A 9829-nucleotide genomic window follows, 5' to 3' on the forward strand; every position below is an offset into this window, starting at 1 on the left:
TAAATTGAACAATTTTTGCAGTTTGACAGATTTTTTAAACACCGAGTAGCACTTGTTTCTTCTTTGACACTCTAAAAAAAATAGAAAAATAGAAAAAAAAAATGGAGGAGTTTGGTGGCCACTCCACATGGTAGGACCTTGCAGAAAAAATATACTCTGTTTCTTGGCTATCTTTTGTCGTGCACCTCCGGCAGGTATTTTGTGGTTTAGCTTCAAATGGCACAATCCAGACAGAAAAGATTCGGTTCTTAAACTTTATAATCAATTTCGTATATACAGCTCAAATTTATAAAGTGAACAGATAAATACTATCTGTAATTATTGATAAGAGTTACTACTTACTACGTATGCATAGATATAATATTCTTTTTGCTATATGACACTTTTATTGTAGTGGTGGATTTGTGACGATACATTATGAATATCATAATTCTGTGCTTGAGAGAATAACAAGGCGCTTTTGATTTAAATCGACCATTATATATATAGAGTACTTTGAGGAGCTTCTGTTGCTAAGCTTTTATAGAATGGAAACTAAAACATGAAAGTACCCTTTTGCCTCTAAGAAATGAGAAGCCCGGCCCTTACGGGCTATTTTGATTTTTGGGCTTCTTAATGCCAATACCTTCCTAATTATTTGATCTGTTTTGCTATCTAATTATTAAATCAAACAATTAGCAAAAGAGCTCAAACACTTGAATTATGAATCTGGCGAGGGAGTGAGCAGAACATCAAAGTCAGATAGAGTCCATTCAGCCACTTCGTCTTTGTCACTAACAAATATTTCTGTACCCACATCAATCGATGTCCATATCCTTCTTGCAGGTTTAGTTCCTGGATCCTGCAAAAACAAAAATAGATGGAACAAAATCCAATATCGTACAAAATATATCAGTGCATCAAAACCGCCACATAACAGTATAAGTGATTTTGAACTTTTGTCATGTGATGGTTTTATTCTAATGTGTGATGAAACATGACCGAATAGTGATGAATAGCAGTGCTCAAAAGTAAATAAAAAAATAAAAAAACAAAAACCCAACCTGATAAAAGTAGAGTCTAGTGGATAAGGCGCCAACGTCGAGGTCCCATGTTCTAGCATCGCCAACCCAGCCGTGGCTTTTCTTGGTAGGGTAACCATAATCGGCCCAAATGGGGTGAGGCAGCAACTGAACAATCTCCTGCGCCTGAGGATTGCTGTAAGGATCACAAGTGCTAACTGGTTGCTCCAAATGTTTGGCATTCCCTGGCGCGCAATAGTAGTGGTAAGCCGAGTATGGGAAGTTGTCTGTGTCGTTTCTATAAATCTTTTTGTCGTCTGGAGTTATATGGTAAGGTGGGCAGTTTATTAGCCCCTTGGGGTTGCACCAAGCAGGGGTATCCGGGTTGATGATCATCTCGCTGTAGCGAGTAACGTCGGTGAGCACGTCCCCATCGCAGGCTTCCCCATTGTTCTTCCAGCAGCTCCCGATGTCAATCAGGTAGAACTGGCTCTGGGCTCCTCCTCCTTTCTTTATGTCCAGTGTCAATCTCACCCTGAAATTGGGTGATTCAGGGAGCTGAAACGCAACTACTATTCCATCACTCTTTCATAAATATTCATAGCCAAATTAATATGAAAAATTAATCCCACAAAACATGACATCACTTTTAGTTGTAAGCTTAACTTAGCGATAATTCCAAACCCGTCGCCAATGTTGAAATCTAAGAGTTCAAATTTCCTCAACTCAGTAAGTGAAAGGTAGCTTAGCATTACTTTTAACTTGGGCACACAAGTCCGACTATCATGATATTATTGCGTCGGGCTCTTGTTCTGTGCTAGGAAATTGAGCACAACTTCATGTTTTTTTCAATTTAAGAAAATAAACTTTATGTTTGACCAAGATTAGGTTTGAATACATTATTACAGGGAGGTTGAATTATTAAATATTCATGAAAAAGAGGATAATGACGGATTAACAGACCACTTACTCCACCACGCCCCAGCTACCAAGTAGAAAATCACTATTCTAACAATTAGTAAGTGACTGACTTCTAATCGTCTAGAGAACGTCATTCAAACTTTGATTTTTCCAATTTTTCTTCAAACTTCTTGTTTTGGGACATAACGTAGTAACTGTAACAGAGATCATGAAAAATAAAAAGAAAAAAAAAATCCCACTTACAGTTTTGAGCATTCCTCTGGTGTCATAATGATATCCACCAGAATATCCTTTTGTTGCATCAGCTCTGAGGTACAGCATCAGCCAAGGGTACTTCTTTGAGGTCTTGAGTTTATGTCTAAACAACCAACTTCCAACCCCAACTTTCTTTTCCCAAACAACCTCATAGTAAGAAATCCCATCAAGTTCACCCCTAGGATCAGAACCCAAATCATAAGTGCCATTGAAACCTCCTCTCATGACATCTTCACCAAATAATTCTGTCTCTTGATGGTTGAGAATTGGTTGATTCATACACCCTTTCCCAAAGCAAGGAAACCTTGTGGAACTAAAAGGTGGAACCTTTTTACCATCAGAAGGGCAGAAGCCCGACCGCGTGTCGAAGTTGCCGTTTTTGAGCATGATCATCCAGAACTGCCATGGCCTTGGGGTGTCTTCAACTTGACATAGGGAACCCAGGTAGAGCTCTTTCTCAACCGCGTAAAGGTCTGCATTTTTTAAACTCCCTGGATTCAGACCTGGGAATGGCTTCCCAACTCCAAGCTTGTTGTCTTCTTCTGTCACTATGTGCTTCAGGGAAGAACCTACTCCATTACAACAGAGAATCAGAAGATTAGAAAGGACACAAAATTACGAGTGAAAATATGTCGAATCGTTATGGATTGGAAGACATTATTTATCAAGATGAGAACAATATCTATGATAGAGATTCTCTATTGTGTATGGAGCCAGAAAAAATATACAAAATCTGGCTGGACTATACCAAAGCCTATTAAAAACAACAGAGAAACATATTGCACCAGAACAAAAATGTGAAACCATAAAAAGCTCTTGAAACCTACAAAGCTAAACACAAGACGAGAAAAAAAAAAATGAAACAAATTCTTGATTCCACTCTGTCCCATAGTGTCAAAACAAAGCTCATTAGCTATAAAACAGGAATCAGAATATTAGATATGCATCAAGCCAATGTATTTGTTTGGATGCATTTATGAAGTAAACAGGAACAGGGAATAGTAAAAGGAAAAAGAAAGAAAGTGAAAAGGCCAAAAAGGTATTACTTTACTCTTTGTTTTGTTTGATACATATTATTATTATTATGTGGATGGAATTTGAGTTACCAGAGAGATGAAAACAATCGGCAGCTCTGGGGCTACCCTGGTGAGGAGCTTCTTGGGCAACTTCATTGCAGAAGTTCCAAGCTTCAAATCCCACTCTCAGTTCATCTCTTCTCATTCCGGGGTCTCCCACTGCCGATATATACTTGCTCTCGGTTGCACCAGAAACGCTAATCATAACCACATTAATTAGCAACAATCCCAACACATTTTTTTGGTTCCCCATGCCCATGCCCATGCCCGTCTTCTCAGGATCAAAACTATCAAGAACCCGAGAAAAGCAAAGACGGATTCTGCCTACATGGATATTAGATATATGTAGATATATAGATGGGCCTTCCCTTTTGCTTGCAGGTGCAGCTGGTGTTGGCCTTTCCCATGATGTTTTTTCTTTTTTTCTTTTTTCTTTTTTCTTTTTTTAGAAAAAGAAAAAAAAATTATATACTGTTGTTTTATCTTTAATCAGAATAATTGTTGTATTATGGGAAAAGAGTGAGACTGACACAAGTATTTATTGATATCTGCTTTGTTTTGTAATTTAATGGAACACAAACAGTTGTTGATATCAGTTGCACTTGCACCCCAAATTAAGGTATGTGGAGTGTGGGTCACGCTCTTTTTTTCTTTGTCCATGGAACCGCGTATTCCTCATATAATACAATTTAACTGATTACAGCTCTTCGTGGTCGAATCCAAGCACTTTATCCCAAACAAACACACAAAAAATCTTGCATGTTTTATCTTCGCTTTTTCTTTTCTTTTCGTGATCGAGCACATTTTTGTTGGGCTGTTTGACTTCTCTTGTACTAAAAGCTACAAACGATTCATGAATTAGTTTGTTTACACTGGAATAAAAAAAAAAATCATGAATTAGTTTGGTATTTACGCCAGCACATAGAAGTGGGGTCAAGAGCCCGAATGTAATTTCCATAAAAAGTAATATTGTTACTGTGAGTATGACAAGTAATAAAAGTAAGAGAATTCTTTAATACGACACAAAACAATAGCTCTAGTAATCTAGAAGAACATTATCCATCTTTTTTACCGATCCATAAAATTGCTCCTAAAAGTAATGCCAATCCTGCGATCCATAAAGGTAGGTCACAAATCACAATAAAGCATCAAATTCCAGCCTTCTTTTGTCTTTAGACCATTCTGATGTTGCTACTAGGATCTGGGCTTCAAAACTGTAATAAAAGACGATTTTTTTTTTAATTTTTTTTTTCGACAACGTGCTACATCAGATTCCATGAGAAGTATCACTTCTTATCTACCTACACAAGTTGTTCCGTAAAATGATAAATTGTTTATGCATAATTTAATAATTAGTTGTCTCCACTCTTGACGTTGCCGAGGATTATTATATTATCGGCCGGTGACCGCTGACTCCACAAATCTTCAACGTAATTACAACCACAATGTATGAGTTTGTTTGGTTGCCCTCGTGAAGTCTATATCTAGCATTTCTTGATGGATTACAATATGGAAAGGGTAGGTATGATAGCTCTCCTTTGCGTTTCACTTATGCAAGGAAGGTGTATAAAGGGAAGAAAAAGGCTGGTGCAGGTGTTGCAGCATAGCATAGCATAGCAGGGTATTGATTGATCAACTACTGAGCAGCTGGACGCTGAGTTGGCAAAGTGATTCGAGAAGAGGTATTAAGGGAGGAAAAATAGGGTGCTAAGCATCACTATTAATAAAAGGTAGATGCAATTTGTTGACTTGTAACATGATTCATCTTCTATTAGTAGTTGATACTTATTAAGCACCACCAGTGTCTTATAACATTGTTCACGAGTGAGAAAATTGCCTAGAAGTTGGGAGGATGGTGTGACACGAGCAAAGAGATAATATTGTTAGTTAGTTAACGAGCTAAGGGAATAAAACACGGCGGGTGAGGAAATTGTAATCATCGATCATTTTTTCTAGGAATTGTGTCTAGACGAGCTTCGACTCTTGGAGGGCCGTGGGTCTCTCAAACACCCACCTATATGTTAATTTTCATCTGTTTCAATTCAAATCTCAGTGATCGATTACATTTCTGCTTAATTCTCTCATTATTAGTGTTCAAAATTACCAGACCCTAACAAAGATCCTAACAGGTACTAGGTTATAGTAACAATTTCTATTACATCTAGTTATTTAAGGAAAACACCATTTATTGTCATCAATAATACAATCAGTACAAATGTTGTTGTACGTGTGAAATACAACTGTACTTTTTTTTTTTTTTTTTTAAACTGATGCAAGTATGGCCAGTGGTGATGAATGCCAATGCACACAGTCCCCACATAGAACGAACAATGTAGAAGAAGTTGCCTCAATATGGGAAAACAGACAGACACATATGCTCTTGTTCGTAAATTAATGAAGATCAGGATTCAAAAGGGTAATATTATATTGTGAAAGAGTCATTTATAAGGAAAGGAACAGGTAATGTTAGGTGGTGGATCCCAAATATAGCAAGCCGAGGGATAATGCATTATAAGATGAGGCTGACTCAACCACCAATGGTGACCTGCAATGCAACTCCTGCATCCTTCACCATTAAACAGATAACAAAGAAAACGAAAAGATATCACTTGGGTTTCTTCAACCATCTCTAGCAAATGGAACTGGACTTAATGGGCTTTTTTTCCCCATTTTAAACTTACAAGCCCATAGTGTTATTAGGCGTGCTGTAGTAAAGAGACGAAAACTATTACCTCCAATTTTCAAATTAAAATCTTCCGACACTTGGATTAATGAGAGAAGCACTTGTGGAAAAGAAACAACAACAATCGGATGGAAAAATCAACTCCCTATGCATCTATCATTTGTCTCTCCACATAATTTCACCACTTTTTTTTTTTTTTTTTTTTTGTCGCATCATAGTCATCTAGAATCTTAATGAAATGTAGAGCAATTGCTTTTGATATACACTACAAATAATAAATACAAAGTAAAAAAAAAAAAAAAACTATACATATATAATACACTTTGAAGCCCTTGAGTTGATATAAGATCACGTCTCTCACGTTCAAAGACCCCACCCTCCTTCCCAAAATTTACTCTCTCCTTTGATATTCCTATAGTATTTAACGGAAGAAAATAAACAGATTTTTACACTTGCTGTAACTGCAGTCCTTCACAGGGAATGCAGGAGTATGTATGCACAGTTCTTGCCAGGAAGAAAATCAAAGTCTCCTCTTTACCAAAAAGGCTTCAGACAGAGAAGAAAGAGCAATCCGTTTTCTTTTGCTCAAAGAATAGAATTTCCAACTTTTTGACATTGCAAGCGATTCTGCAACAGATCAGGCAATGTTATCTTCCCGGAGTTGTTGGGGTCAAGCCTACAGAACTGGTTGCAGATCTCCAATATATCTTTCTCGCCTATCCTTCCCATCTCTTTAAGCTTGTAAATTACGTACTCCGACTTACTGAAACAAGCATGTGCAAGAAAGAATAGTGAGGGGTTTATATGATTGATTAAGTTTTGAAACATATAATTATATCTTCAAATGCCATGTCAAGACGAGGTAAACATAATGATTAATAGAATCAGCCTGATTTACAACAATTTCGAATCCACCAAGATTTCTAACTGGAAGATTTATCAAATCCATGCCTCATTATGAAATAATCAGCCAGTAGTTATCTCAGCCAAATTTATGCAAGCCATTTGGATGATTAGTAATGTCGCACACCAAGCATAGTTCTATTACATTGAATCTATTCAAAGCATTGAATTCCTAAGGAAAATGACCCAGAATACGATTGATTCTCAAAATTGGCAAAGAGGAGCTAGTAGAATTATGGAAAGGGCACTGAATGGAAAGATAAAGCCAGAGCCTATCCTAATTTACTTAACACCCTTTCCTCCAGTTTGATTTCTCCGCTACAAATGTTGCATTCAAAGCATACTTTTGCACCACTTATCAAATAAGCGAATTAGCATAATTTATAAACTGGATTAAAATAGAAGCATATTTTTCATCAAGTAAAGCCTCCGATCATTATGGTTCCAAATTTGGATGCTACTAATGTTGCACACCGAGCATAATCCATAGGCGACGCCAGAACAAATCTATTCAAGCATCGAGCAATAATTGACATAAAAACGCATTGAATTCCTAAACGGAAAATAATCCAGAAGAATTAATGATACTTAAAATCGGAAAAAACAAGATCATGATTCATGATGGGCACTGAAATTAGCAAAGACAAGTACAAAAAGGAGTTAGTATAGGACGGTTACCTAATGAAACCGTTATTATTAATGTCGGCGGCGATCAAATCCTCGACGGTGATATCCCTATGCAGCACCCATTTGGCAATTCTTCGGTGCCTCTTGTCGACTCTCGCCTCCGCCAGATACAAGAACGCCCGAGCCACCGCCAGCGTCGACAGCAGAAGCCAAACTACCGCGAAAATCCTCCCATTGAGCGTCTTGAAGGCCCTGTCCCCGTAGCCAACCGTCGTAACCGACATAACTGACAAATAAACCGAATCAATCCAATCCAAATCCTCGGCGAATCGCAGGAACAATGCTCCCACACCAATGCACAGCACCACCACTCCCAGCGCCAATCCGACTTTCAGTCTGATCCTCATCCTGCCTTTGGCCACGTCGATGATGAAATCCCAAGCGGAAAATCCTTGATGATGATTATGATGATGTTGATCCATATGCATTCCGTTCAAGATCATGTTCTCCTGCAAGTCGAGGACGTAATTGACGACTCCGCTGAGGAGAATGTCGATGAAGCCGAAGCCGACGAGGACGAAGAGGCAGGCGAAGAGCTTCGTCGACGGCGTTCGGGGAGCGATGTCTCCGTAGCCGATGGTGCACATGGTGACGATGCAGAAGTAGAGGGCGTCGACGAGGGGGTGGGTCTCGACGCCGGAGAAGTGGTCGGTGTTGAAGGTATAGATGAGGACACCCAAGGAGAGGTAGATGAGGAGAAGGACGAAGGCTTGTTTCACAAGGGACGCCGAGTCCGGTTGGGACGACGACGATGGCTTGGGGTTGAGGTCTCGGACGACGGAGAGGGCCGGGGCGGTCTTGCATCGGTGGAGACTCCGATTAGGGGCAGGGGCATCGGCGGCCGCGGATTCGGGGTCTTGGAGGAGTGGGAATGAGAAATCGTGGTGTTCGATGATTGGAGGGAGTTGTTGGGGTGCTGTTTGGGAGGCGAGAAAAGGCTCATCTTCCATGGGAGTCCCTCGGAAACTATAAGAAAGTTAATAAAAAAAAAAAAAAAAAGAAAAGAAAAAATGAATTTTGTTGATTTGTTGGGGGAAAAGGGGCAATAGGGATAGAGTGGTAGTTGGCGTACACAGCTTCAACTATTTGATGGAGAGTTTCCATGGCCGTTCATCATAGGTTGAGTGGGACCCGCAGTCCCCACTTCTGACAAAAGAAAGGGAGGGGACACACTCACTCTTCACGGGCTTTTTTTTTTTTTTTTTTTTTTTTTTACCCCTTATGTTTTCGAAATACGACACCACATACGCTGCCCTAACACCTTAAAACGGAAGAAAACAATTTTGGTCTCTAAAATATGCCTAAAACAATCATTGCTCAAGTACATACCGCCAAATATTTTTAGGCAAAAAATCGATTTTATCCTTTTTTATTTTTTGTTTACTTTATAATTTCTAAAAAATCGATTTTATTTTTTAAAAAATTCTTTCTTTAAAATTAGAAAAATAAAATTACGTAAAATAAAATTATGTAATTTTTTTTAGCTATTTATAGTCATTAAATCTGTATAAAAATTATTTATTTTGTATACTTTTTTAATCACATTTGATTTTAATGTAAGGCAGCCTATCAAAGATAATATATTATTTTTTATTATTTGCAAAGCATTTCGGCTGTTTATCTTTTTTTTTTTGTTTAAAAAAAAATCTTCTTTCTAACGTTTTGGGGCTTACAGTTGAATATGACACCGGCAAAAAAGTCTAAAATGTTGGATACAAAACCAAGAATAATACAACAAAAACAAAACACCTGATGCAAAACATTGACGTAAAAAAGGCCGAAATTCTATAGACAAAATTGTAAATGAAATGCATGAGAAGATATCAGACATATAATAGATGAAAAAAAAAAAAATTATGATAAAAATTATAATTCGCCAAAAATATGTTGGTTATGTAACATTTGAGGGATAAAATCGCAAATTCGTCTATATTGTAGTTACTTAAGCTACTTTTAATTGTTTAGACTTTAGAGGATATTATTAAAAATATTTATAATATTTTTTACGGTCAATGGATTTTACTGAAATAAAATTCGATCAAAATGATGTCCATGTACTATTGATAAAAATCAGAGAGTATTATATTATATGGGTAGTTCTTATCAAAATTGTTACATCTTTGTGGATGATCTGAAAATAAAAAAATAGGGTAGAATGCACATTTCTCATTAACTTTTCAGCCTTTGATAACTTATCATTTACACTTATAATTTTATGAGATGTTTATTTTAAGGGTTCGTCTTTGATTTTAAATCATAATTTTTAATTATCTATAATATTTTTTTCTCATAAAAAATTAAAA

The 9829-nt window shown here is 37.4% G+C and overlaps 2 protein-coding genes across 2 annotated transcripts; both read right to left on the minus strand.

Moving 5' to 3' along the window:
- Positions 1–401: 401 nt before the first annotated feature.
- Positions 402–3652, minus strand: LOC21397039. The gene is made up of 4 exons (XM_024162397.1): positions 3284–3652; positions 2166–2746; positions 1044–1559; positions 402–841 (listed from the first exon to the last, which is right to left on the minus strand). The coding sequence occupies exons 1-4, from the start codon at positions 3516–3518 to the stop codon at positions 701–703; spliced, it is 1473 nt and encodes a 490-aa protein (XP_024018165.1). The 5' UTR covers positions 3519–3652; the 3' UTR covers positions 402–700.
- Positions 3653–6092: 2440 nt separating this feature from the next.
- On the minus strand, positions 6093–8500 carry LOC21397040 (two-pore potassium channel 5). The gene is made up of 2 exons (XM_010093120.2): positions 7518–8500; positions 6093–6699 (listed from the first exon to the last, which is right to left on the minus strand). Exons 1-2 carry the CDS (start codon positions 8474–8476, stop codon positions 6522–6524), a joined length of 1137 nt encoding a protein of 378 aa, XP_010091422.1. The 5' UTR covers positions 8477–8500; the 3' UTR covers positions 6093–6521.
- Positions 8501–9829: the final 1329 nt, after the last annotated feature.

The sequence above is a fragment of the Morus notabilis genome, unplaced genomic scaffold (assembly GCF_000414095.1).
Source record: "Morus notabilis unplaced genomic scaffold, ASM41409v2 Scaffold498, whole genome shotgun sequence".
Classification (NCBI taxonomy): Eukaryota; Viridiplantae; Streptophyta; class Magnoliopsida; order Rosales; family Moraceae; genus Morus; species Morus notabilis.

Bases quoted from the DNA above. Each gene is read 5' to 3' on its own strand.
- LOC21397040 (XM_010093120.2), bottom strand. From the start codon at position 8,476: ATGGAAGATGAGCCTTTTCTCGCCTCCCAAACAGCACCCCAACAACTC. The intron at 6,700-7,517 runs GTAACCGTCCTA...TGCTTGTTTCAG, and splicing joins AATAATAACGGTTTCATTAG to TAAGTCGGAGTACGTAATTT.
- LOC21397039 (XM_024162397.1), bottom strand. From the start codon at position 3,518: ATGGGCATGGGCATGGGGAACCAAAAAAATGTGTTGGGATTGTTGCTA. The intron at 2,747-3,283 runs GTAACTCAAATT...GTAATGGAGTAG, and splicing joins CGATTGTTTTCATCTCTCTG to GTTCTTCCCTGAAGCACATA. The intron at 842-1,043 runs GTTGGGTTTTTG...TTGTTTTTGCAG, and splicing joins CTAGACTCTACTTTTATCAG to GATCCAGGAACTAAACCTGC.